This window comes from Marmota monax, unplaced genomic scaffold, assembly GCF_021218885.2.
Source record: "Marmota monax isolate L192 unplaced genomic scaffold, Marmota_monax_Labrador192_F-V1.1 WCK01_AAM20220418_F8-fsc00341, whole genome shotgun sequence".
Lineage (NCBI taxonomy): Eukaryota > Metazoa > Chordata > Mammalia > Rodentia > Sciuridae > Marmota > Marmota monax.
In genome coordinates, this window is record NW_026694916.1 from 537,953 (window position 1) to 564,131 (window position 26,179).

Consider the following 26,179-nt stretch of genomic DNA (forward strand, 5'->3'; position numbering starts at 1 on the left):
CGGGTGGGGGACCCAGAGCCCACCCACTGCCTCTCAGGCCTTCCTACTGGAAGGAACAGCTTCTCCCCTCTCTTTGCTTGGCCCCTCTATCCACCTTTTATGACCAAGGGCAAATCCACATCCACCCGATGTCCTCATCACTTTCTAGACCACCCTCTTCCTGCTGAGCCATACAGCCTGTGGCTCCTGGAGAGGTCAGTATTAGACTAACCCTGGGGCCACACAGTCCAGCATAACTCTTCATGTGGCCTCAGACCACCTTCCCAGGACCTCCCTGAGGATTTGCTAAGAATGTTGATTTAAGAACCCTACCCAACACCCAAGGGACCAGCCCCTGGGCACAGCTCCCGTGATGCTGATCTATTCTCAAATTCAGTTGATTGTTCTGGGAAAACTGAGGGTTATACAAGAAGCGTGACTCTCCAGAGTCTCACTGCCAGTCAGCAGAGCACTGGGCAAGCACCCAGGAGTCAGGACCTCCAGTCCAGGCTGCTTCCAATGCATGTGAGGATCACCCAACACCAGCAACTTTTATCCTGAAATGGGGGGATCCCTGCCAACTTAAAAACCCTCTGAGATGAGCGCAGCATCCTCATGGTGTCCCCATCCTCCAACTGGTAAGACAAACCGTAAGGTAAAGTCACCCTGGTGGCCCTGGGCCCATCTCCCGGAGCACAGCAGGGCTCCCTGAAGACTCACACACTCACCCCACTGGACTTTCCATTCAGGAACAAGCCCTCCTCAAATCCTAACCTATTCTCTACAGGGGGGACATTACCTGTTCCTCCATCTTGGCTGCCTGGGCAGCCCTGGCTCTGCACTCCCCCAGCCTGGCACTGGGGGAACGTGCTAATGTGAGCCACGGCACCCCCTTCCTGTCCCTAAGAACTAAGAACTTCATCTCCAATTCTCTTTCTCTCCTGCTCACTGACCTCCCTCAGTTTCTGAGAAGACAATTAAGTTCTGACTGGCTTCAGAACGCTCCACGACCCACCCCTTCCCCCCTGGTTCCCCACAGGGACTGTCCCGCGACAAGCAGGTGCTGCCTCCAGCCCCGCACACACCTGGGCACAGTTCCCTTGGGCTGAAACCACTTGTCTCAACCCAGTTGCCTCAGCCGAGGATTCCGGCCCACACTGGCTGCCTTTGCCTTGACTGGGCAGCAGCAGGCTCAACACTGCCCTCTCCCAGAACCTATCCAGTCCCTTCACTTGCTAAGTCACCTAAGCTATCATTATTTGGTGATAACACTAGGTGATAAATTGTCCCTACCCTCCCAGTCTCCACCGCAAAACCTGGCAGAGGCTTTAAGGTGCCTGAAGAATGGAGCCCGAGCTGGCACGGTGGCATATGCCTATAATCTCAGGTGCTGTGGAGGCTGAAGCAGGAGGATCTCAAGTTTGAGGCCATCGTGGGCAATTCACTGAAATCCTAAATCAAAATGAAAAGGACCAGGACTATAGCTCAGTGGTAGAGCCGGGGTGCGAAGCCCTGGGTTCCATCACCTACACTGCATTAATAAATGAATGAATGAACGAAATCAGAGACCCAAGAGAGATGGTGAGAAGTTGTCCCCCGCCCCCTGCCCGGTCCTAGACTCCGGGACCCGAAAGGCTGCCTTTGGCGCCATCTGGCGGCCAGGGCTGCGGAGCTGAGAGCAGACCCCGCGCGGTATCCCGCGCGGCCTGCGGGGGCGGGTTCCCGCGAGCCCGGGGGAGGATGCTGGGTACGGTCCAGCTTAGAGAGCCAGCTCCGCGTGGCCCAGGAAAGGCTCGACTCTGGATTCAGGCGGACCCGCCACTCTCCGGGAGCCCATGAGACCCGGTGCCTTCGTTCCCAGCTGGTGGCGGATGCAGACCAGGGATGCTGTGGGACGCAGGGCAGCCAGAGAAAGCATGTGCGTGCGCGTCCCCCGCACTACGCAGCGCCCCGCACCGCCGCACGCGCGCGCGCACGCATGCCCCGACGCTCGCCCGCGCCGGCCGGTCTCCCACGCCACGGCCCGGGAGCTCCCCGGCCAACGGTCCCGGATAAGCAGGCCCTGGCACTCGGCGAACTCGCGTGAGCACAGTGCCGCGTCCCGTTTCCACCGACACTTCAGACGCGGGGACCCCGCCGCGACAGCACCTCTCTCATGGATGACCCCATGGAGGAAGGGGCGCGGGGGTCCGTGCGCCTCAGGCCCGCTGGAGCAGGCTGGGGGCGCCCGGGCCAGGCCGCTCCCACCTGCTGGCCGCGGCGACCAATGAAAACTTGGCCTGGTGATGTCATGCCTCTGCCGGACCTTGGTGACGAAAGTCCGAGGTCACCCGTCTGGGGACCAGCGCAAGCCCACCCGCGGGGATTCCGGAAGTTTCCACTGCTGCAGCGGAGTGCAGCCTCGCCCAGCAACCTTGAGCGTGTCACCACATTGGCCTCCCTTCTGGGGTGTCCCCGTGTCACCTCTTTCTTCCCTGAGGGTCTCCTTTCCCCGTGGGAGAACCCCTGATTTCCATCAAGATCCTGTGTTCCCGTCTTCATTCCCACAGGTGTCCCCTCATCCCCAGGAGTGCCCCATGTCACCTTTTCTCCACCAGTGCCACCCTGAAGGGGTCCCCAGTCACACTTTCACGTGTCGCTCCTCCCATGCCACCCCTGGCTGTGTCGGGGACAGAGAGGCTCATTTATTCAACCCCTCGTCCTAGCAATAACTTCCGAGCCTGCGCCGAGGCTGTCAGTGTGTGGGTCCGTCTGTGAAAGTCGGTTTATCTCTGTCACTACAGGGGACTGTCGCCTGCGTGTGTGTCTGTCTCGGCAGGCTTCTGTCCGTCTGTCACGTGGGTGTCTGCTCCGCCGCTGCGGGTCTTCAGGTCGCGCCTGTCACGGCGTGTCTGTCCGTCTGTGGGCGACTGTCACTGGAGTGCGTCTGGGCCCCCCGGGTCCACGGGTCTTAGCTCAGGGGGAGGGAGAAGGAGGGGAGGTGGCAGCCCAGGGCAGCGGGGAGGGGCGGGGGCGGAGACAGTGGGCGGGGGCGGGCGGGGGCGCCGTGCGGCCCAGAGGGGTGTGTGCGGGGGGCCGGAGGCGGCGGCTGCCAGAGTCGGCTCAGCCTGCGCCGGGGAACATCGGCCGCCTCCTGCTCCCGGCGCGGCCTGGCCCGGCTCGGCCGCCTCAGGTGAGTCTCCCGCCCAGCCCGGGACCCTCCCCCAGCCGGCGGCCACTCGGCGTGCCGGGGACCGTGCGCCACCGGAGCGATCTAGGCCTCCAAACCTGGCGCCCACCGCGCCCCCGGGCCTGCCCAGCGGCGTCCCCCGCCGCCCCGCACTCCTGGGTAACTCTTCCCTCGCCGCCGCACACTTACCGAAGCCCGCTGGGCCGTCCGCTGCCTCTCCAGAGGTTAGAATTCCTGCGGGACCCCCGAGCGCCCCTTCCCCGCTAGCCCCAAGTCTGAGACCACTAGAAGATGCCCCCTGTTTGGGGCGGACCCCAAACTGCGCAGGTTCCTGGCGCCCTCCTGGATGCCCCTGTACCCAGAGTGGAGCGACCCCAGAGTCCCTGCGCAGAGCCCAGCCCAGGCCCCCTCCGAGGCCTGGGACCCCCTCCCGCGGTGACTCCGTCTCTATTTTGGGGGAAGGGGACGCTCAGCGGAAGCCCCGAGTTATAATTAGCCCAACTCGGGTTTCCTAGTTAATCTCCAACACCACCAACAACCCCAGCTCAGGGAGACAGGGCTGGATGAGGGGTGACCGCCGAAGAGGGGGGAGTTCCGACCCGGGGAATTTTGATCCCTTGGCTGGAGATGCCGGAATCGCAGCAGCTGCTACCCCAAAATAGCGCCCCCGCCCTTGCGGCCGGGGATCTCCGGAGCTCCGGGAACACAGGCGTCCCGGCTCGCCCTTCAGGCCCCTGTGTGATACCCGCGAGCTCCCAGGCCCCCACCCCAAGTTCCCGGCTCCCGGGCTTGGGGCGGAGAGCGCAGTCCTCTTCTCGGTCTCTACTGCCCCCTTCCGGCAACAGCGTGAACTGCAACGCCGGACGGATAGGGTCTCGCATCCTGGGGTCCAGGGCCCAGGAGCCTGTTCGCTGGGAGTAGGCAAGGCGGGGTTTTGCTGATGGGAACCGACGGGTACCAGCGCGCGATGCCCGACAGCAGATGGGGCGAGGCAGGGTAGGGCAGGATGTGGAGTAGGCAGGATTTGGGGTGCTCCAGGATCTGGAGCTCCCACACCTTGAATGTCCAAACCACTTCCCCTAGGGCCAAGGCACTGGCCAACCCAGGAGAGACTAGGGCTGTGCCTGTAGGCCGCGCAAGTTCCCCCAGCTGGAACCGCCCGTCAGTGAGGGCCCCGCCCCTGTCCTGTGGCCTGTGCGTGGACTGCGGCCTCTGGTGCCCGCATTGCAAGCACCCTGCCCAGCCCAAGCCACAGAGCCAGAGGAAGGTGAGGGCGGTGGGCCCCACGGGGCCCTGGAGGGTATGCATTGGCAGATCTTCTCTCTGTTACCTGCATTTGTCTGGGTGCGTGTGTCTGCCTGATCTGTCCCCTCTTGCCTGTCTATGTCCTTTCTCTGCCTGTCTCCTTCACTCCCTTTATTTTTCTCCTCCTCTTGCCAACCTGCCCCACCTCCTCTGCAGCGGAGAGATAATCCTTGGGCAAGATTGTTACCTAATCTCCTCCCTCCTGGCGGCCTGCAGCCTTTACCCTTTGCCTTTCTTTCTCCCAGCAGACGACCGCCTGCCCTGGCAGCCATGAGGCCCCCGTGGTGTCCCCTACACACGCCCTCCCTAGCTTCCCCACTCCTTTTCCTCCTCCTCTCTCTCCTGGGAGGAGGGGCCGGGGCTGAGGGCCGAGAGGACCCAGAACTGCTGGTAACTGTCCGTGGGGGCCGACTGCGGGGCATCCGCCTAAAGGCCCCTGGGGGCCCCGTCTCTGCTTTCCTGGGCATCCCCTTTGCCGAGCCACCTGTGGGGCCCCGCCGCTTTCTACCACCGGAGCCCAAGCGGCCCTGGACAGGGGTGCTGGACGCTACGACTTTCCAGAGTGTCTGCTACCAATATGTGGACACTCTGTACCCTGGATTTGAGGGCTCCGAGATGTGGAACCCCAACCGTGAGCTAAGCGAGGACTGCCTCTACCTCAACGTGTGGACACCATACCCCCGGCCTGCATCCCCCACCCCTGTCCTTGTCTGGATCTATGGTGGTGGCTTCTACAGTGGGGCTTCCTCCTTGGACGTGTATGATGGCCGCTTTCTGGCACAGGTTGAGGGGACTGTGCTGGTGTCCATGAACTACCGAGTGGGAGCCTTTGGCTTCTTAGCTCTGCCAGGGAGCCGAGAGGCCCCAGGCAATGTGGGTCTGCTGGATCAGAGGCTAGCACTGCAGTGGGTGCAAGAGAATGTGGCAGCCTTTGGGGGTGACCCAACGTCGGTGACTCTGTTTGGGGAGAGTGCAGGCGCCGCCTCAGTGGGCATGCACCTGCTGTCCCCACCCAGCAGGAGCCTCTTCCATAGGGCTGTGCTGCAGAGCGGTGCACCCAATGGACCCTGGGCCACTGTGGGCATGGGGGAGGCCCGCCGCAGGGCCACACTGCTGGCCCGCCTCGTGGGCTGTCCCCCGGGGGGTTCTGGTGGCAATGACACAGAGCTAGTAGCCTGCCTGCGGACACGGCCAGCTCAAGACCTGGTAGACCACGAGTGGCACGTGCTGCCTCAGGAAAGTATCTTCCGCTTTTCCTTCGTGCCTGTGGTGGACGGAGACTTCCTCAGTGACACGCCTGAGGCCCTCATCAATGCTGGAGATTTCCACGGCCTGCAGGTGACTAGTGGCTGTCAGGGGTGGACTGGGTTCCTCTGGGTCTCACCCACCCTGCCCCTGCCCTGCCCCCCAGGGAGCTGGGGATGTGGGCTCCTCCAGACCGACTCTCAGAGGTCCAGGCTTCCGGGCCCGTGGCCACCCCCTCCCCCTGAGGGCTCAGATCCAAGGGTGGTCAGCAGGGTGGAGAGGACAGGAACTGTGGGTGCATTTCCTTTTTTTCTCAGTCCCTTCCCCAATCTCACTCTTCCTCCGTGGTTCTGGGTCTATAACTGTTCATCTCTCTGGCTCTTTGTTTGTCTGTTTCTTTCCACCTGTCTGTCTGTGCCCCCTCCATCCTGTCCTCCACCCCCAGGTGCTGGTGGGTGTGGTGAAGGATGAGGGCTCCTATTTTCTGGTTTATGGGGCCCCAGGCTTCAGCAAAGACAACGAATCTCTCATCAGTCGGGCCCAGTTCCTGGCTGGGGTGCGGGTCGGGGTCCCCCAGGTGAGTGACCTGGCGGCCGAGGCTGTGGTCCTGCATTACACAGACTGGCTGCACCCTGAGGACCCGGAGCGCCTAAGGGAAGCCATGAGTGCCGTGGTGGGTGACCACAATGTCGTGTGCCCTGCGGCTCAGCTAGCTGGGCGACTGGCAGCCCAGGGGGCCCGAGTCTATGCCTACATCTTTGAACACCGTGCCTCCACGCTCTCCTGGCCCCTCTGGATGGGGGTGCCCCATGGCTACGAGATTGAGTTCATCTTTGGGCTTCCCCTGGACCCCTCACTGAACTACACTGTCCAGGAAAGAATCTTTGCCCAGCGGTTGATGAGATACTGGACCAACTTTGCCCGCACAGGGTCAGCAGCTCTGGGAAAGGGAGGGTCTCTGGGGGTTAGGGGAACAGAGGGAGCACATAGAGGAAAGGCAGGAGAGGAGAGCAAACTTTCACAAAGGAAATGAGACAAAGGACGAGAGTGGGGAAGACAAAGAAGACCTAGAGAAGGCAGGCAGGATGGGGCCTCCTTCAGAGGAAGGCAGGAAGGCAAGCAAGAGGTAGATGATCAAGGCCAAGACAAAGGAGTTACGAGAGTTAGGAGTGGAATGTAGAGCTGGATTAAACTGGACCAACAGTGATTTTTCTCCCTCTCCCTCTCTTTCACACACACACACACACACACACACACACACGTCGCGCACGCACAAACACCAGTTTGTCTGAAGAAGAGGGCAACAAATCTGGCATCGAAGCCAAGGTGATGTTTGTAGAGACAGGACAGCATCTGGTTACACAATAAGGGCTCAATAAATCCTAGCAATTTTTTGTTAATGGGAAAAGACAAAGAGCAGAAAAATTGAGGGAAAGGGACAAAAGAGAAGGAATGCAGGAGGAAAGGGTAGACTCCTAAATGTCAGGGGACACTGGAGAAGGAAAAGGGTTGGAGCTGGGGTGGAAGGGAGGAATGGTGCCCCCAAGAGGTTAAAGAGAGCCCAGGGTCAGTAAGGGAATGCTTCCGCCCACCCCCCACCCCCGTCCCCATCTTCATTCCTCATCTAGGAGCCACAGGCCTGAATGGGACTGAGCCTTCCCTTTCCTTCCGCAGGGACCCCAATGACCCGCGCAACACCAAGGGCCCACAGTGGCCACCATACACTGCAGGTGCGCAGCAGTACGTGAGCCTCAATCTGCGGCCGCTGGAGGTGCGGCGGGGGCTGCGCGCCCAGGCCTGCGCCTTCTGGAACCGATTTCTACCCAAATTGCTCAGCGCCACCGGTATGCGGGGGCCAGCGGGCAGGGGCTGGGAACAGGGGAGAGAAAGGGGTCGCAAAGAGAAGGGAGTGGGAACCAGCTGGGTATAACCCCTTTCTTCTCCCCCCAGCCTCGGAGGCTCCCTGCACCTGCCCAGGCCCCGCCCATGGGGAGGCTGCCCCGAGGCCCAGGCCCGGCCTCCCCCTGTCCCTCCTCCTTCTCCTCCACCTCCACCTCTCCCGGCTTCAGCGGCTGTGACCACGGCCTCTTCCCCCTCCGGCCATAGGGGCCCCTCCTCTTATGCATGGTCGGACCGCGGGGAAAGGCCCTTCTCAGGGACCCAGCGCCCCCTCCCTCCTCAAACCGAGAGACACAAACTGGAAAGTCTCAGGGACCCACACGCCTTTGTTTACGTGGAAATGAAAAAGTCATATATATATTATATATAAAATTATCCTTTGGAGCTTGACCCTGATGTTGGGGGCAGAGGGAAGACCCGGGGTTGGATAACACCCCCACCCCCTCCAGCGGGGCTATAACCGTCAACCATTTCTGTCTCTCCTCTTTTCCCCACCAACCCGTGGATCCTCCCCACTCTGATCCTGTGTGTCCCTCCGGTCTTCTGATCTTTTCCTCCTCCTCTCCTTTCTACCATATTCCTCTGGCCCCGCCTCCTCCTTCATCCTCCCTCTCGTCTACTGTCTTTCCTGATTCTCCTGATCCTCTTTCCACCATCCCACGTGGCCTCCTACATTCCCCGTGTGTCCCCCCCCGCCCTGCGCTCATGCCCCTCCTCCATGTCCTTTCCCCAATCTTCTCGATGTTTTCGTCCTCCCACCACTTGCCGGGTGCCCTGGCCGCAGACACGCTGGACGAAGCAGAGCGCCAGTGGAAGGCCGAGTTCCACCGCTGGAGCTCCTACATGGTGCACTGGAAGAACCAGTTCGACCATTACAGCAAGCAGGATCGCTGCTCAGACCTGTGACTCCGGCGAGACCCCACGTCCCTCCGCCCCGCCCGGCCCCCTCGCTGTATATATTATTTATTAAATGGCTGGGATATAACAGACCAGCCCCAGACCCTGCCCACCCGACCCCGAATCCCCCCGGGGTTCCCCCTCCTCTGCATGTCTCGGGCCGAGCTCCCTCCCCCGCGGTGCCTTCGCCCCTCTGGGCTGCCAATAAACTGTTACAGCCACCGGAATTTGCGAGATTGGGGAGCCGGGGTGGGGGCAGAACGCCGGGATCACCGGGGCCGACTTGGTAGAGGAGTGGGGGCTGGAAGACACCTAACTCGCCATCTCCGTAACGCTGCCCACGGCGCCTGCGCTTAGGGCCCCGCCCCCGTCCCGCCGAATCTCGCGCCTGCGCAGTGAGACTGGCGGATCGGAGCACCAGTGCATGGTGGGAGTCTGTGGGTTGGGGTCGCCTGGTGGCCTCGGTTCGGTCCCCGCGCACATCTCTGGGGCTCGTCCTGCCTGCAGCTAGCCCAGCATCTGAGGCTGAGAAAGCATTGGAACCGGAGTTCTCCCTGCGCCGCTGAAAAGAGGCATCTGGCCGCCCTGGCGCCGCTGAAGGACGTCCACCTGGGCCTAGCCCCGCCGAGTCGAGGCGCCGCTCGCCTGGCCCTCCTTTCGGGCCACTACCTCTACTATCACTATGGTTGCGACGGGCTGGACGACCGGGGCTGGGGCTGTGGCTACCGTACTCTGCAAACGCTGTGCTCCTGGCCAGAGGGCCAGTCTACAGGCGTACCTGGATTGGTCGCCATGCAGGCGGCCCTGGAGGACATGGGCGACAAGCCCCCAGGGTTCCGGGGCTCCCAGAGCTGGATCGGCTGCGTAGAAGCCAGCCTCTGCCTCGCACACTTCGGAGGGCCCCAGGGGCGCCTGTGCCATGTGCCCCGTGGAGCAGGGCTTCAAGGGGAGCTGGAGAGGCTTTACTCACACTTCACTTCAGGCGGTGGCCCAGTGATGGTGGGAGGGGATGCGGATGCCCAGTCCAAGGCTCTGCTGGGAGTCTGCCTGGGCCCAGGCACCGAAGCTTATGTCCTGATACTGGACCCTCACTACTGGGGCACTCCAAAACACCCTAGTGAACTACAGGCTGCCAGGCGGGTTGGCTGGCAAGAGGTAAGCACAGCCTTTGACCCCAACTCCTTCTACAACCTGTGCCTGACCAGACCTAACTCTGACAAGAATCAGCACACCCTGGACTGAGACTGATTGCACACGTGTGCTCTTATTTACTTCCCAGAGGTGTCCCAGCAGAGTGGGACTGTCAGCATCAAAAATAAAGTGGCAAGGCCCAGCTAACCTCAGCCCCTGCTAGTGTCTGGGATGATTTGGGAAGTTGTATAACATACGCTGAGTTACAAGTCACTACTGAAGTGCTTTTATTGGCAGTATGTCTGAAGGTACAAAAAAAATTCTCAGCTGATGGGACAAGGCAATCACAATTACAGATGATAGGAATGGGGGACAGGGGACACGGCTCAAAAGAAATCAACATCATCAGGGGCATCCAGATCACGATATTCCACAATGGCCCTTGGGTCTCCACGAACCATCCTATAAGATAAGAGGGGAAGCAGGATGAGAATTGAAGGTCCCCAAGTTTTGAAGGGGGCAAGAAAACTTGGGACATCTGAGCTCAGTCTCACCTGTTGCGAGGTTTCCCAGGATAACCACCCTGGCCTCGAAAGGCATCATAGTTCCCTCGGCCGGCACCATATGGGGCATGTGGGTATGGAGGCCCTCCTGTGGGGACTGCAGGGCGGACAGCACCCGCTGTGAGAAAGATCAGTGTTGAATTGAAAACCCTGACCTCAGCCAGGGCCTCAATTTTCTTCCTCCCAGCTACGTGCAACCACTACACCCCTTCAGCTCCCTCCCATACTCACCTCCATAGCCCAAGATGGGCGGCCGGGGCTGACCATAGGGCATCAGGCCCTGGGGAGTCTGGTGTGGGTAGGGGAGTCCCGGGGTCAAGCCTGGGGGGAGTACAACACGGACAGGGACATGAATTACTGCGGGGAGAGGGGAACGCAGAACAAATGACTTCTAGAAATAGGCTTGAGGGTGGGGTAGACACTTCTGGGGAGCGGGGTGACAGGTTAAACAAACAGGAATCCATGGGGGGGAAAAGGGGAGATGCAAGACCCCCCATGGATCGTATCTTACTCTGGGCAGGGCCAGGTGGCTGAGCTGGCTTAATTTCAGGCAGAGCCGGGCGCTTAGCATCCGTGAGAAAGTTGTTAAAAAATGCCACCTCTTTCTTTACTTCCTCAATCTTCTCTGCATGCTTGTTGAAGATATGTTTGCGAACAAATTCAGGGCCCTGGGTGGAGAGGAGAGGGTCAGGACAGAGCAAGTGATGTGGGTTCCCTCATTCCCAGACCCAACCTGGAAGGCCAACAGCCTCCATCCTGCTGGGCCAATGACTATTTCCTTCCAGGGCCTTTGGGGGTCTTCCTGTGACCCTCTCCTCCCAACATTCTACCCCACTAATTCTCTAACATCCCAGACCTTAAACTTCTTGCCACTGAGAGGACACAGCCACTTATCCTTGCCCAGTTCCTGGGTGTTCGAGGTGACAAACTTTTCCACTTCTTGCTCAGGGTCTTTGCGACCCATCTTCTGAGCCTCTTCCTCTGAGAGGGATTCCCGCACACTGAGCAGTGGAGTCAGCTTCTCCTCAAAGGTTTTCTGCCACTCCAACACTGTGGTTGGGACCAGAGATAGTTATTCTGGAGACAGGAGCTGGAAGCAAGGGACAGGAAAAAGGAGGGGACCAGAGGCCACTGGGGAGAAAATGGGAAACGGAATGGGGCGCTGGAACGTACCTTCTCCATGACTGATTCGATTGGGAGGCATGGGCCCCCGAACGTGGATGATGCCACAACGATTGGGCATCTCGTCCTCGTTGGGGTACTCGCAGGTGTTGTAATAATCCAAGGAATGTACGATGCGCAAATAGAGAAGGAGCTTATCCAACACCTATGGGCAAAGGAAGCCACTGGTCACCACTTCCACCCCTTCACTGCTGAGCCACCCTGCATACCCCACAGTTATAGCTGGCACCTTGATCAGTTTCTCGTCCCGTTCCACGTTGATCTCTGCTGGGTTCCCTTCCTTAGGCGGCTCCTCTGGGGGGGCCCCTCCACTGCTCCCCAGCAGCTCCTCTTCCTCAGCACTCACTTCCTCAATCAGGTAGTCAGTGATATTCTTCAATATTGGGTTTTGCGAAGGCAGACTCTGGTCGGGAGGGAGCCGAAGAAGTAAAGAGCAAACCTTAGTGCAGGGAGCCCAGGGACTGCCAGCAATGGAAGGCACCGTGGAAGGGAAAGGAGTTCAGGGCTCCCTGGATAAATTCTGACCTCCACCTCCTACCACTTTTCTTATTTTTATACTTGTCCTGCCCTAGCCCACAAACAACGCCATCAGTCTGTCCTGCTGGAAGTTGGACATGTTTCCCAGGGGCAGAAAGGGGCAGTTAAGTGAGGATGTGGGTGGGCCCAAGGGGTCACTGCTACAGATTAGAGGAGATCAAGTATCAGGAGAATGAGGTGGTATCAGCTGCTTTGGAAACAGCTTCTTGGGGAGTCACTGACTGTTGGCAGAGGAGGTGTCCCAGGCTCAGAGGCCCAGAGCTGAGTCCTGTCATCCAGCGTATGGATCAGCTTGGCTGCCAGCTTGATGTCATTGCGCACTATCTGTTTGTGCTGTGTAATGCCGTTGATGTTGCGGACACGACGAGTCAGGTCTCTGTTCACACCGGGGCTCAGTTCACATTCCCGGAGCTAGAAAGAACACAAAATCAGAAAGCTGGCCTACTGTCCCAGAAGCAGCAACTCAGAGACTGACCCCCATTGCAAATATCAGTGATTAGACTGTGAGCTCCCTGAGGACAGGGACCAAAAAGTGTCTGTCTTGTCCTCAGAGCTCATCCAGGAACAGAAGTAAAACAAGCAGACTGAACACACAAGGGAGTCAGGTCACGTGGACATAGACAGCCACAGACCCATCCTCCAACAAGCCCCACTCCTAGAACTCACCCGGATATTCTGCAGGTTCCAACAGATCTCTTTAATATTAACGCTGCGGTCAAAGGTCACCCAGCCACGACGGAAAAACCTACACAAGAACGAATGTCAGCACGGTCATGGAATGGAGAGGTGCTAGCCATTAACCTCGCCCCTGCATCTTCTCTCCAAGGGGTCCAGTTCCTCACCTCCTCTCGGGCTGAGGCTCCGACAGTGCTACACGCATAAAGCCTGGGTATCGTTTACAAAGCTGCAGGAAGCAAAGTAACAGAAACCCCATTTAATGATTCAGAACTCACCTCTTCCTCCAATCCCCATTCAGAACCCTGGGGAAGTGCCTTTTAATCCCTCCCATCCTCAGGCAAGGAAAAACCATCCAAGAGTTCAAGAACACCACCACCTGAGTGCCACAGCACAAGAGGCAGGGGCCTCCCTTATCAAAGGCAACCGCAGCAGCACCAGACCGCCTCTCTCCACCGCTACCCCAGGACCTGAGCCTGGGGCCAGCCCTGCGCTAATACCAGCTTCCCCACTCACAGAGATGATCTCGGCCCGGGAGATGTTGGGCGCGATGTTGCGCATGAAGAGGGAGCAGGTCTTATGAAGGGGCCGGGGCTTGCACTCCAGCCCCGCAGCATCCTTGGGCTTCTCCCTGTCCTCCTCTTTGGGCTTCTCCTTTTCCTTAAGTGCTTCTTCTACACGCGAGGGGGTGGGAAATGGTCGATTTTGTTATTTTGGGTGCAGCAGATAGAAGAGCTTTTACCACCCCCAACCACAGTCACTGCCCCCACCTAACACCTCCCCTCAATTTCATCAGCCCCCTGCCCCACAGAGGCCCATGCAGGAGGAGGACTAGACGCAGAAAGTAAGACCTACCAGCCTCTTCCTTCTCCTCCTCAGCATGGCCACTCTCAGACTCCGACTCCGACTCCGACACACTGCCTTCGTCAAAGCTGTCATCGCCGCTGTGTTTCCTGTTCCGTTTCTTACTACTCTGTGGGAGCCACGGCAACAGGGTCAAGTCAAGACAGCCTTGACTACTGCCCTCACCAGCTGCCCCCATGAAAGACACCCCACCTTTTTGGCTTCCTTCTCCGAGTCTTCCTTCTTCTCTTCCTTGTCCCCATCACCCTCGGACTTCTTAGTTTTATCGTCATTGGAACTATCGTTTTCAGCCTACAGGTAGAGATTCCTGGAGAGTCCTATCTCCCCTTCACCTGCTTCAGAGCCCTTCTCACCCTCCACAGCCAAGCCCAGAGGTCCCCCCTTCCACCGCAGCCAATGCACAGCCCTACTACCAGCTCCTCTGGACGCCACACACTAACCTGTTTGCCCTCTTCTTTCTTGTCATCCTTATCGCTGGCCTTGCGCTCTCCATCCCCCAGGCCTGGTCCAGCCCGGCCTTCCTCTTTCTTGTTGGGCTCCCCAGGCTTTCCTGCCTGCTCCTCCTCCTCCTCCTGCTCCAGGATGCGTAGATCGTTCTCTGTGCCCCCTTCCATCTTAATCACAGCTACCAACAAAGGCAGAAGTCACAATCCAAGGGCCCTGGCTGCTATCAATCTCCTTCTGTTTCCTAACCCAGATCCCAACCAAACAGCCTCCACCCTATGAGCCAAGTCCACACACCAGCATCCAACATCTTGACAATGGCGTCAGCTCGGTCTATGTCCAGGAGGAGATTATCAAACCAGCCACTCTCCATAAGCGACAGGAATACCCTCAGTCGGTTTTGCAGGGCCCCCCGGGCCTCCTGCCTACGCTTCCCCACCTCATCTGGGTGGTATTTAGACCGAAACCTAAGAAGAAAGCGGGGAGGGAAAAGACAAAATAGTCACCAGAAGCCAGGGCCAGTCTGTGGGGCGGGGCCCAGGAAAGTCAGGGCATAGCCCCCATCCTCACACCCATAAAAGGTCATAAAAACAGAGAGATTATGGGAGAGAGGTGCACTAGAACCACCCAACACCCCAAAAGGAACCAGAGGTTGTGCTCTGCAAACACCTGGGGAACAACCAGGAACTAAGAGCTCTGGATTTGCAAAGACCAACAACTACAGGGGGAGGCCAGGGTTGGAGAGGCAGATTTATAGCTTCAAGTCTTTGGGAAACACTAACTTAAACAGGAGTAGTTTCCCAAATCTCCAGAGAGGAGGGCTACAGTAACTGCAGGCCCCAAAGAACCTCCCTCTTGTTGCTGACCCCAGACTACAGTCATTATGAGAAAGGTGCCCACCAACTCCCTCCACCCCTCGGTGGAAGACAGAAGGAAACCTGAAGTGCACTGGATAGCAAAAGCCAAAAGGCAGGCCATTTTCTCCCCCCTTGGGAAGATAAGCAAGATGGTGAAGGGACAGGAAAAGACCAAAGGGAGAACCAAGTGCCCACACAGCCTCAGGAACTGCCCCCGGGATAGAAAAAGGAGTGCTGGAGGGTTAGGGTGGGGCATGAAAATAAAACATTTCAATAGGACCTTGGGGAGGAAAAAACAGAAGAAATTAGGAATATGAGAAAAAGGAGAAAGGAAGAAGAGTGAGAAAGGCCCAGAAATTGAAAACCAAGGAAAAAACTAAGCATTAGACAAAATGAAAAAACCAGAGGAAGGAAGTGTTAAGCAGAAAGCAAGAACAGGGACAGAGAAAGAATGAAAGGTGTGTGAGATCAAGACAAGACACACGGGGTAGTCAGGAAGAAGGGACGGTGAGGACAGAACAGAACCACAGTTGAGCAGAGAGGAAAGGAAAGCCGCAGGCGTCATCTCCAGGATCTTTACCTTGGCTGCTTGGTCAAACAGAGCTCAAGATTTAACTAGTGGCGCCCAGGGCCCATGCTGGCTGGTGGGCCACCGGCTGGCTCCTGGCTGGGGCGCCCGGCCCAGATGCCCCACCCCCGCGGGACTCCGCGGTGGGGGCCCTGACTGACTAACTGCCTGAGCAATCACATTCAGCTAAATGCTGCATTGTGCACAGCAGTGCCCTGCCTATCTGCCTGGCCGGGGCAGCGCGGCTCAGCCCAGGGGCTCATGTATGGGCTGGGTATGGTGGGGGTGGAGGTGGGTTTGCTCCGAGCTCCGTCGATGAGCGGGTGTAGTTCCCAGTTCTGGCTCTTTTCAAGGAGGAGGAGCAGAAAGAGGATGAGGAGGAGGAGGAGCAGGAAGGGGGGAAAAGATGGTTGATTAAAATTAAAACATCCACAAAAGGAAAAAAAATTAAAATTTTTTTTCTGTCAAATGACCCTGAGATCTTTGCTTTTCTTGTCTGGAGTCACTCGTCGCTTTTGGGAGGATGCCACAGCCACGTTGGGTCCTGGTGATCAGGGATGACAATGACCCAATACCAGAGTGTGGGAAGCAATCTGCTTCCCCCAGGAGCCAGGTGGCTCTGGCCAGCTGCCTGGAGGTGTCCCAGGTGAGGACAGTGGAGAAGGGAGATTGGGGGAGCATGGGAGGGGGCCTTGGCAGTCAAAGTAAGGAGGAGACCCCATCAGCCAATGCTGTTACACTTCCCTCCCCCACCCCCAGGAAATTCCAGGTTGGGGAATGGGAGCAGGAGAGGGCTGCAGCCCCACTGGCAGGGCCAGGGGAAACATGCCAGGGAAAGGTGGCAGGGAAGGAGGGGCACTTACCACTCCTCATCTTTATGAGCCAGGAAAAAATCCTGCATCTGCTGCCTGCGAAAATCCAGTTTGTAGTCATTATAGCGTTTGACAGCCTCGGTCTCATCCACAGAGTCATCCAGCGAAAGGAGGAACTCTTTGAAGGTCTTCATCACCGGTGGCGGCACACCTAGGTCAATCTCAGCGATGCTGCCCAGCCTGGGGTGAACAGGAAGTCTTGGTTGTGGGAGAAGAGGTGGGGGGATAGGGACACCAAGGTAGCCAGCTGCTCGCCTGCCTGGCCCACCACCCCCAGCACCAAGTGCTACCACCCACAGGCAGCCCTGCGCCCTAGCTTACTCCCCGGCTCCAGCAGCCCAAACTGTTCCCCAAGCCTTCTTCCCAGAACCCCACGTCTTTACCTGGCCTGGATAGGCAGTACATGGTGCTGCATGATGTGTACATCTGGGTGGCCCCAGGGCTGAGGAGGGCCATAAGTTGGGCCCCCACCACCCCCAGCATAGGGCATGTCATAGCCACTGTGGTATGGATCAGAGCTGTGCTCATCCCTGAGGGTAGGGGACACAAAAATCAGACAAAGAACCAGAATCATCTTTCCAGAGCACAGAGGAGGGCCAGAGGGAAGGGCACGCACAGAACACGTCTCCCACCCAAGGGTTTAAAGGACTAAGAAACAATGGTCATATGAAGTCTGAAAGAAACAAGCAGCTTTATGCAAAGGCAAGGGAAGGGAGCCGAGGCCCCGAACCAACACTGAAGACGAGAAGCTGAAGCCAACTCACCAGTCCCGCCTCAGGCGCTTCTGTGGGGGGCTGAGCTCGTGGCGCGGAGGAGAGAAGCGCTCCCGGCGATTCCGGTCATAGTCTCGATATTCACCCCGACTGCGGCGTTCCCGGCCCCGGTCCCACTCCCTGGACAGAAGAAACAAAAGGAGTAATGACAATGAAAGACACAGCTGGACAGGCCGAGGCCACCATCCTGGGCAGACCCTTCCTATCCTGACACAAAACGCCAAAAACCATGAGATGACTCTCTAATCACAAAGACTCACCTCCTTCCATCACTGTGGCCTCCCCTACCCCAGCCCACTGAACTCTCCCCACTGGTGGGTGAGGGCACGGCTCAGTGGTAGAGAGCATGCCCAGTATGCCCAGGCCCTGGCTTCTAGCCCTGGCACCACAAAGAAAAAAAATCCTATATATTTTTTGGTCACCTCAAATTAGCTTGTCAGAACTGAGCCTGTGGTTCCCACCATTACGGGCCCAAACTTGTTTCCTGCTCCCTACCACCTACTATCTCAGAAAAAAATACCAGCTACACAGTTATCAAGCATTATCCTCACCATTGATGTTATTGTTTTTATGAAAAACTACCATTTAAAAAAAAAGTGCCATTGTTTTTACATGTTTACAAATCTCTTCAAGATATGGCTTAAGAGAAGATAGCGTCTACATTTAATTTGTTGGTCATTATTTAGTCTTTTTATTTATTGAGACAGGGTTTTGCTAAGTTGCTATGGCTGGTCCTAAACTTGTGATTTTCCTGCCTTAGCTTTCATTGTTGCAAGGATTACAGGCATGCACCATCATATCCAGCTCTGCCTCAGTTTTCTTTAAGGCTAGTTAGAATGTTCAACCTAAGACCAGTGAACATTCTATTCTCTGCTACATTCATTTCACCCCATGTTCTACCTTGCTCTTGACGTGTCTCTTAATACAATATCAAAATATCATACTCCTTAGTATATTACTTATCTGATCAGAAAAGTCTTTAAGTACTGAGAAGCTGTCAAGCTCACATTGGCAGATACAAGTTTTCGAAAATTTTAATTTTTACTAGAAAGATCTATGTCATCATTGGCAACAAATTCTGACAACTTTTTTCAAAGTAACAGGGTCTCTTAATTCACTTTCCCAAACTGTCAGGACAAATTACCAAATATGAACCAACACTGAAAACCATTCAAATAAAATGGCATCAAATAGAAAAAGTTCAGTTCAGTTCAACTCACACAACTGCTCTTGCTCAAGAAAACCACTGTCTTTCTATATTCAAAATGGTTTATAAATACTTCTCATTTCATCATAGGTACTGAAAAGATGTACACATATTCAAGTCATCAAATGAAAATCTGTAATTGTTTTTATTAAGAATATTAAATGAAAATGGTTTTGTTTTTTTAAACGCTGTTGCACCCCCAGTTTTACCCACCATTACCAGAGAGCCATCAATGAAAACAATGCTATCTCAGTTGACCATAAAAACAATTTTAGGCTGGTGATGTGGCTCAAGCAGTATCGCGCTCGCCTGGCATGTGCGGGGACTGGGTTCGATCCTCAGCACCACATAAAAATAAAGATGCTGTGTCCACCGAAAACTAAAAAATAAATATTAAAAAATTCTCTCTCTTTAGAAAAAACAAAAAATTTTTAGCCTCCTGTGGTGACACATGCCTGTAATCCCAGAGAATTCCGAGGAAGCTGAGGCACGAGAATTCCAAGATCCCAGCCAGAATCAGCATTTTAGTGAGGTCCTAAGCAACTTAGCAAGACTCCGCCTTGAAACAAAAAGAAATGGGGCCAGGCACGGTGGTGCACACTTGTAATCCCAGCAGCTCAGGAGGCTGAGGCAGGAGGATCATGAGTTCAAAGCCAGCCTCAGCAAAAAGCAAGGTACTAAACAACTCAGTGAGATCCTGTCTCTAAATAAAATACAAAAAAGAGCTGGGGATGTGGCTCAATGGTCAAGCGCCCCTGAATTCAATCCCTGGTACCAAAAGTAAGGAAAAAAAAATGTGGATGTGGCTCAGTGGTTAAGCACTCCTGAGTTCAATCCCCAGTACCACCACCCCCCACCCAAAATTTTAGCCTCACAGACGGACTAGGGTTTTAGGCATTTTGAGAACCACTAACACTGACCAAACCTGAATCCATGCTGATCTGCAAACATCACGTCCACAACACCCACCTGTTCCCGTTAGTAGTGTCTAAGGAATTCCCACTCACCTTTGCAAGTCTAGTTAATTATCACTATCCTACAGCTCTCTCTCACACCCCACCTCCAGCACTACTCCTGGAACATCTGTTCCCTCAACACTTACCATCTTCCCTATGTTCTTACATATATGCATTTGCAGCATGCACCCAAGGTCATTTTGGCCCCCATGCCAAGCAGCCCCACACAGCTTCTAAGAGCAGTAACTACATCTTATCTAGTTTCACAATTCAGAATAGCATCTTTAATATTCCCCTTAGAAACCACCACCTGAACCTGGACAAGATGGTGCATGCCCATAATCCCAGCAGCTTGGGAGGCTGAGGCAAGAGGATCATGAGTTCAAAACCAGCCTCAAAAAAGGTGAGGCAATTAGCAACTCATTGAGACTCTGTCGCTAATAAATGAATAAATTCTATCACAAGTCATTTCAAACTTTCTTCAAAATCGAGCCACTATGGGGCTGGGGAAGTGGCTCAAGCGGTAGCGCGCTCGCCTGGCATGCGTGTGGCCTGGGTTCGATCCTCAGCACCACATACAAAGATGTTGTGTTCACCAAAAACTAAAAAAAATAAATATTAAAATTCTCTCTCCCCCCCCCGTCTCTCACTCTATCTTTAAAAAAAAAAAAAAAAATCGAGCCACTCTTAGCTCATTCAAACCTAATCAATTAATCCAATTGGCGCTGCCCAAAGAGCTCTAAGATTTTAGGCAAAAGGATTATAAGAAATTTAAGCATGGTTTGCAGGAGAACTGGTCTACAATCTCTCTAATCTAATCAACTCCATATTATCCTTTCTCTGAACCAATCTTTTTGAGGTATAATTTACAAACAAGATCCCAGCAGCTTGGGAGGCTGAGGCAGAGGATCATGAGTTCAAAGCCAACCTCAGCAAAGGTCATTAGCAACTCAGCAAGACTCTGACTCTAAATAAAATTGAAAACAGGGCTGGGGATGTCGCTCAGTGGTTGAGTGACCCTGAGTTCAATCCCCAGTACCCTCCCCGCCATAGAAACAACAAACAAAAACTCACTTTGGGTCCCTGTGTAAACAACATTTTTCATCCTCAAAGTTCTAGTGCTTTGATCTTGAGGATTTTTCAAAAATTAAGCCACGGCTAGTTCTTTGGGAACAGCAAATAAGCTAAACCACAGAAAACGGTCCGACGACGAACTTCACTAGGGTCAGTCCTAGCTAAACTAGGGGGAAAGGCAATGAGGGCGGGGCGGGGCAGGAAACTCGGGAGGCAGGGGACACAATTACCGATCATTCCAGTCGTCTCCTCGCCGCCTTTCGTCTCTTTCTCGGGATCGGTCGTAGTCGCTGCGCTCTCTTCTGAACTTGTCCCTGCGCCTTCGATCGTATTCGTCGTCACTGTCACCCATGGCGCGGTCTGAGAGGGCCAAGGGCCCGGGGAGGAGGGGCAGGGAGTTGAGCAAGGACTAGTAGAGTGACGGTCCCCCGGGGCCAGTACGCCCGCCTCCCTCCTTCCAAAGCTAGCCTTCCGCGGCCGGGCCCGCCATCCCGGATGGCTCCCACTCGCCCCGAGGGTCTCCTGGTCGCCCGCGGGCAGACTCCCCGGCCTCAGGCCGCACCAGCCGGACCCCCAGTTCGCCTCTCCCCTCCCCCACCTGGGAGCGGTCGCGGCCGTTGGTCGCGCGCGAGGGCGGGCTTGTCTTCCAGGCGACACGGGCGCGCGACGAGGGAGGCGCAGAGGTTGAGAGCGAGGCGCGGGGCTCTCAGCCAGGGGGCCGAAAACAGGGGAGGAGAGGGAGACCACAGAGAATGGGCGGTCGCGCACACCGCTAGCGCTGCGCCTGCGTCACGGGCAGAGGTCTGGCTCCGACCACAAACGAGCCCCGCGCGGCCCGAACTGGAACCAAAGCGCCGCGAAGAGGGGAAAATAAGGAGTGATGGGAAGGGGCGGAGACATGGAAGTCTCGCGCGCTTCCGCGACAAGAACTACGCGAACGCGAATGCGAAAGAACAACGGGAGCCGAGCTGGATCAACGTGGGTCTCGCGAAAACGGTACCGCCTTCAGAGCCTGAAGGTAGCGCGTCCTTGGGCGCAGGAGGAGGGTGGTGTTTCCCCACGGCACTCAGAGTCAGTTCGCATCCCGCCGGTTCCCTCTGTGCACAGTGTGCACCCGGCGCCTCCTGACCTCCCCGGCGGGGTGGTTTCACCCCCTCGTCGCGCAGGGCACGAGCTTGGGGAGCCTAAGCGTTTAGGGACTAGAGGATAGAAGCAACCATTTTAAAGCATCTCTTCCCACCATTTTCTGCACCCACCAGAGAACCAGCCTTTATTGGTGCTGCAGAAAGCGCCACCTGCAAAACCCCGTTGTTCCTCCTCTCCTTGTACAAAGACGCCCGCAAAATGGACAAATCTAAATATACTTTGACTACATAAGCTGGAGGTCACACCCCTGAGCAACAGGCAGGATCTGGCCTGTCCGGAAATAAAATGCACCAGCACCCCCAGGGAAAAACCCAAGTCCCCTCACAAAGAACGGACCGTGAGGCTCAAGTGTGGCAAATGCTGCCTCCCTGAAGCAGCCTCTCTCCCGTACTGAGAAGAGGTGTCTTCACAACAAAACACAGAATTTTTAAAATACAAATTTAAAAAATGTAGTACGGGACTGGAGGTGCAGCCTAGCATGCTTGAGGCTCTGGGTTCCATCCCTAGCACCACCACCCCCCCAAAAAAATTACAGTAGAATTGCAACTGGTGAAGCCAGATTTAAAATTAGGCAGTCAGTGTAGTTAAGTAAATCGGGTCTAATATATCGAGTGAAATCTAAAATGGAGGCCATGCCGATAATGATTCTAATGATTCTGGAAAACGCAAGACAACTCATGGAAAGGCCCTAGGCCAAAGTCCACCCCAAAGAAATGTTAATGGGAACAGCCCCAGCAGATTTGGAGATAGCCCATCCCAAAGAAGTGTTAATGAAGTCCTTCCTGCCCAGATTACTTGTGTCCCACCCCTCAGGCCTTCCAGCCTACATTCCATCACCAAAACTATAAAAAGGGGAGACAACCCGCACTTCCATGGATTCCACTTCTTGGGTCCCCTTCTTCCTCTGGGAGAAGTCTTTTCTGCTGTCCTTTAATAAACTTCTAATTTCTATTCTGACCTTGCCTCGGCATGCTTCTTTGGTGTTATTCTTCAACATTGGGGAAGCAAGGACTCATCACCGGCCAACAGCGGTAACACTGGGTAAGACCAGAGCGAAGACCCAGGAAGTGACCTTGGTTCTGCCAGCTGAGAACCATACAATCTGGGATCTGGCTCTCAATGGGCTGCTGTGGGACTCAGAAAAGACAATGGATTTGAAAGTTTTTTGTAAACTCTTGAGGCATTATTATTTCATGATTGGATAAAGAAGAGACAGCATTTGGTGACAAAGTTGTAAAGATAGATGTCAGGGAGGGCGATGGATGGGGACCAAGTTTGTAGCAGATGCTTCTAGGAAAACTCAGCAGTCAGTGGTGACGGTGGCTGAGAGCTCCTGGATGCGCCAGGCACTGCAGGCCTTGCACAAGATGTGCCCGTCCAGTGGGTAACAGCCCTGACATTCACCCTCAGAAGACAGCAACAGCCCACACTCCTGTTGGAAGAAGAAACAGTTTTCATCAGCCCCAGACTCTCAGACCCTTTCACCCTACCCAAACACACTTGTCCCTGAGAGCCCTTTGCTCTTACCCACACCCCCTCACCTCACACTTGTAACAGCCAATGTGAAAACTTCGATCCAGAGCAACGATTCTCACCGTCTCCTCCTGACCTGGCTCAGGCATGATGGCACCACCACACACTGAGCATCGTGGGGCAAACTTCCTGGCATGTGAGGGAATCAGGGAAGCTGTCAGGCCCCAGGGTTGTAGGGATTTCACAATGAGCTCAGAAAAGGTAGGGTATAGCAAGGAAGAGAACAGGCCAGAGACACAGTCTTGAGAAAGAGAGTGATGTCAAAGAGAGGAGAGACGTCCAGGGGCTGGAAATGGGAAGGGCCAGTCCTGGGACATGAAGCAGAGATAAGAGCGATGGGAAAGGTCACACATCCTGAGGTTGGGCTGGGCCCAGGCCTGACCTGTGAAAGTCCTCAATGCAGTGGATCTGGCTGGTGGCATCCACTGTGAAAGGGATGCCATCTAGGCCACGGTGGCACACCACACAGGTGAAACAGCCAGGGTGGTAGGCCTTCCCCATAGCCCGCAGGATCCGGTCCAGGATGGGCTGGGAGCACGTGGAGCACTTCTCCAGGGTGGCCTGTTGGAAAAGAGGACAGGAATGTCAGAGCCACGACGGCAAGGAAGGTACCCTGTCGACCAACCACTCATCTGTGTGTATCCTCTGCATGTGATCCAATGAAAGGGCACTTGAGCAGATCTGAGTTCACATGCCAGCACCACAGACAAGGAACTTAACCTCTCTGAGCTTCCACTTCCTATAGAACCAATCAGGAATCATCTGTGCCCCACAGGGTGTTGTGGGAAATTCATATATTGGCTTAACTCTAAAATGCCTCCCACGTGTAACGGACCCTTATCCTTCCCCTCCAGCAGCCATTTAATTTAATTCCTCTCTCCTTCTTGCACATCAGGTGGGGTCCTCCAGCGTCCAGCCCCATTCCTCTGAATAGACGCCCCATGTGCCGACTCTGGCACCCCTAACCCCAGCAGCTTACCACATAGCAGCTCTCGCAGTACGCCTTCCTTTCCACGGCGTAGAAATGCTGGCCCCGGAGCTGGGCGCGGCATGCGGAACACACAAAGCAGCCAACATGGAAGACACGGTCAAGGGCCACAACCCCAGCCCCATCCCCAACCACATCTTCTCCACAGCCGCCACATCGACCTGAGGACAGGGAGGGATGGAGTCAGTTTGCACAGACCCAGGATGCCAGATCCACTGTCTCTTGCCTGTTCCCATGAGCTCACCAAAGTACTCCCCGCTGGGGGGATGGCTCATGTCGTGCACCATCTTCTTAGTCAGTCTTTCCAACTCCTCCTCTGGAGGCTGGCTTAGAGGGACCTGGAGGTGGGAATCAGAAGGATTCACTGCTACCACCAGTCCCCAATGCTAAAAACATGCCCAAGGTCAGCCAGGCCATTCCAGCTAGAGAGCGCCTCTGAGAGCATCTCAGCCCAGGAGCCAGTGGGCGGCTCCCCTCCCCTCTAGATGTCCTTAACCTCTGATTCTATTCAAAAACCAAGATCTTCAACAGCCCCCAGCCCCACCCCCACATCAGTGTCCAGTTGTCTATAAAGCCCCCATACCCCCATGCCCCAGGCTTACCTGGGGCCCATGCCCGCCTCCTCGTCCTCTTCCTGCAGAGCCAGAGACCCCAGCAGCCTCCTCCTTACCCCCTGGCCCTGGCTCGCGGTGGCTCCTATAGCCAGCCCCCCAGACTTCACCTCGGCCTGGGAGAGGAAAGTGGGGGCCCGGGAGGGGCCCAGAGGCCTGAGAGGCCCCCCGCCTGGGCGGGCCGCAGCCTCTCACAGGTTGTGCCACCTTCACTTGCACGGGGAAGGCAGGGCCTGCTGGGGTGCTGGCGGTAGCGTAGGAGGCAGGAGTGGGGCCTCCATAGGGGGATGCTGGGAGAGGGAGGGGTGGAGCACCCCCTCCATTGGGCTTCAGGGAGCCTGGGCGGTAGGCAGGGGGCTGAGAGGGCTCATAAGCCTGGGGAGAGAGGCAGAGCAGAAGCATGAGCAAGGCCCAGGCCACCCACAGAGGGGGGCAGATTGGGGCCGAGAGTGCTGAGAGGCAGGCTGGGAAGCAGGGGCAGGGACAGGAATGGGGGAGTCACCTGTCGGTCTGGTCGCCTTGGAGTATGGCCCCGACCCCCGTCCAGCTCGGCCAGCATGCTGGTCAGCGAATCTATCTCAGCATCCAGACTTCCTGGGCGCAGGCCCCCTCTGTCTGGGGGGAGCCCCTGGGGATGGAGCTAAAGCAAGGAGAATGCAGGTCACAGTGTCTTCTCTCTAGCCCTAGGTCCTGCTCACCCTCGGCTCAGAGGGGGGGGTCCCCCTGCACACCCCATTCCAACCCGGGTTCTCACCTGGGAACGCTGAGATGCTCCATGGGAACCCACCCAGGTTGGCCCCCGATCCTCTGATCCCCCGGGGGGCTGGTAACACTGCTCAGATGGGAGGGGGCAAAAATTGACCCTGGGGTGAGGCTGGAGTGCTGAGATGAGGGAAGAGAGACCAGAGGTGGGGATGGAGGAGAGGAGGGTGCACCCTCTTGGAGGCCGTCCTCTCCACCTCTCTCCTCCCTGTGCACCTAGGAACCCGGGAGGGCTGGGCAGCTGGCCACAGCTGACCTGGGGAAGGGACAGCAGGAAGCAGGCGGGGCAGGGGCAAGGGCTGGTGAGCAGAGGTGAGTGTGGGTGGCCGGTGGCTTTTTGGCTTCTCGGGAGCCTCCTTACCTGCTCCTTGGGCTGGTGGAGGCCCGGGAGCGCCTCGGGAAAGCACCCTCCCCTGAGGGGCTCTGGCGGGCTCCGGTTGCTTAGGGGGGAGCCAGGTGGGCCCCGACATGGCCTGGAACGGGGACTCCGGACAGCAATCAGGGCCCCACAGAGCACTGGGACAGTGGCCCAGACCCCTCCTCTTCCGTCCCACACCTCTTTCGGGACTCCGGGAAAGAAACTTTTTTCTGGCTTTTTTTTTTCCCCTTCCTCCCCAATTTTGGGGATGGCCACGCCCCGGGTGACGTCACTACATTCCTGGGGGAGGGTCACGTGGGCCCCTAGGCCCTAATCTGCGGTCCCTCCCCGTGTCGGCCCCCTCCTGCCCAGAAGGGAGGGCTCTCCATGGGAGCTAAGTCACGGGGGGCTGCAGGCAGCTTGGGGTGGGAAGCGCAGGCCGCGCCAGCCTCCAAGTCCAAGGACTCCCCCCAGGCCCGGGGCCCCAGCTCTGCACGTGGCAGCCTCCCTGTGGGTTGCTGGAAGCTCCTGGTCTCCACCCCGATCCAGACCCCTCCCTTCCCACCGCCTCCCTCTCACCTACC

At 56.4% G+C, this 26,179-nt stretch overlaps 4 protein-coding genes across 16 annotated transcripts; 2 read left to right on the plus strand and 2 right to left on the minus strand.

The window, feature by feature from the left end:
* Positions 1–3,050: 3,050 nt before the first annotated feature.
* Ache (acetylcholinesterase (Cartwright blood group)) lies at positions 3,051–8,721 on the plus strand. Of its 8 annotated transcripts, none has more exons than XM_046427084.1 (5): positions 3,051–3,151; positions 4,699–5,791; positions 6,144–6,628; positions 7,373–7,542; positions 7,649–7,981. In XM_046427084.1, the coding sequence occupies exons 2-5, from the start codon at positions 4,724–4,726 to the stop codon at positions 7,774–7,776; spliced, it is 1,851 nt and encodes a 616-aa protein (XP_046283040.1). In that variant the 5' UTR covers positions 3,051–3,151; positions 4,699–4,723; the 3' UTR covers positions 7,777–7,981. The 8 variants fall into 8 exon arrangements, with proteins under 8 accessions (XP_046283040.1, XP_046283039.1, XP_046283041.1 ...); XM_046427083.1 differs by having other exon boundaries at positions 4,702–5,791; XM_046427081.2 differs by lacking the exon at positions 3,051–3,151 and adding an exon at positions 3,186–4,415.
* A 172-nt stretch (positions 8,722–8,893) lies between these two features.
* On the plus strand, positions 8,894–9,837 carry Ufsp1 (UFM1 specific peptidase 1 (inactive); the record flags this gene model as incomplete). Its single annotated transcript, XM_046427153.2, has 1 exon — positions 8,894–9,837. A coding segment is annotated over one exon (843 nt), but the record flags the coding sequence as incomplete, so codon positions are not given.
* A 51-nt stretch (positions 9,838–9,888) lies between these two features.
* Srrt (serrate, RNA effector molecule) lies at positions 9,889–21,062 on the minus strand. Of its 4 annotated transcripts, none has more exons than XM_046427076.2 (20): positions 20,796–21,062; positions 20,428–20,557; positions 16,952–17,080; positions 16,571–16,717; positions 16,179–16,367; positions 14,188–14,357; positions 13,887–14,071; positions 13,639–13,737; positions 13,438–13,555; positions 13,099–13,256; positions 12,750–12,811; positions 12,574–12,652; positions 12,130–12,318; positions 11,600–11,773; positions 11,362–11,515; positions 11,045–11,238; positions 10,700–10,856; positions 10,420–10,509; positions 10,180–10,285; positions 9,889–10,087 (listed from the first exon to the last, which is right to left on the minus strand). In XM_046427076.2, the coding sequence occupies exons 2-20, from the start codon at positions 20,547–20,549 to the stop codon at positions 10,012–10,014; spliced, it is 2,598 nt and encodes an 865-aa protein (XP_046283032.1). In that variant the 5' UTR covers positions 20,550–20,557; positions 20,796–21,062; the 3' UTR covers positions 9,889–10,011. The 4 variants fall into 4 exon arrangements, with proteins under 4 accessions (XP_046283032.1, XP_046283031.1, XP_046283030.1 ...); XM_046427075.2 differs by having other exon boundaries at positions 10,420–10,521; XM_046427074.2 differs by having other exon boundaries at positions 10,180–10,306; positions 20,796–21,061.
* Positions 21,063–22,496: 1,434 nt separating this feature from the next.
* Trip6 (thyroid hormone receptor interactor 6) lies at positions 22,497–26,073 on the minus strand. Of its 3 annotated transcripts, none has more exons than XM_058573547.1 (9): positions 25,599–26,073; positions 25,230–25,307; positions 24,978–25,090; positions 24,467–24,850; positions 24,109–24,202; positions 23,856–24,025; positions 23,259–23,437; positions 22,885–23,005; positions 22,497–22,775 (listed from the first exon to the last, which is right to left on the minus strand). In XM_058573547.1, exons 1-9 carry the CDS (start codon positions 25,705–25,707, stop codon positions 22,644–22,646), a joined length of 1,380 nt encoding a protein of 459 aa, XP_058429530.1. In that variant the 5' UTR covers positions 25,708–26,073; the 3' UTR covers positions 22,497–22,643. The 3 variants fall into 3 exon arrangements, with proteins under 3 accessions (XP_058429530.1, XP_046283060.1, XP_058429529.1); XM_046427104.2 differs by having other exon boundaries at positions 24,978–25,115; positions 25,230–25,357; positions 25,599–26,057; XM_058573546.1 differs by having other exon boundaries at positions 24,978–25,115; positions 25,599–25,876.
* Between the last annotated feature and the right edge of the window lie 106 nt (positions 26,074–26,179).

Excerpts from the sequence above, each read along its gene's own strand:
- Ache (XM_046427077.2), top strand. The coding sequence starts at position 4,532 with ATGTCCTTTCTCTGCCTGTCTCCTTCACTCCCTTTATTTTTCTCCTCC. Across the intron at positions 5,792-6,143 it reads GAGATTTCCACGGCCTGCAG|GTGCTGGTGGGTGTGGTGAA; the intron begins GTGACTAGTGGC and ends CTCCACCCCCAG. Across the intron at positions 6,629-7,372 it reads ACCAACTTTGCCCGCACAGG|GGACCCCAATGACCCGCGCA; the intron begins GTCAGCAGCTCT and ends TTCCTTCCGCAG.
- Trip6 (XM_046427104.2), bottom strand. The coding sequence starts at position 25,707 with ATGTCGGGGCCCACCTGGCTCCCCCCTAAGCAACCGGAGCCCGCCAGA. Across the intron at positions 25,358-25,598 it reads TCCACCAGCCCAAGGAGCAG|CACTCCAGCCTCACCCCAGG; the intron begins GTAAGGAGGCTC and ends CCCTCATCTCAG. Across the intron at positions 22,776-22,884 it reads TTGGCTGTTACAAGTGTGAG|GAGTGTGGGCTGTTGCTGTC; the intron begins GTGAGGGGGTGT and ends TTCTTCCAACAG.
- Srrt (XM_046427073.2), bottom strand. The coding sequence starts at position 20,549 with ATGGGTGACAGTGACGACGAATACGATCGAAGGCGCAGGGACAAGTTC. Across the intron at positions 13,257-13,437 it reads GGAGGAGAAGGAAGAGGCTG|AAGAAGCACTTAAGGAAAAG; the intron begins GTAGGTCTTACT and ends CCTCGCGTGTAG. Across the intron at positions 11,774-12,129 it reads GGACACCTCCTCTGCCAACA|AGTCTGCCTTCGCAAAACCC; the intron begins GTCAGTGACTCC and ends CCTCCCGACCAG.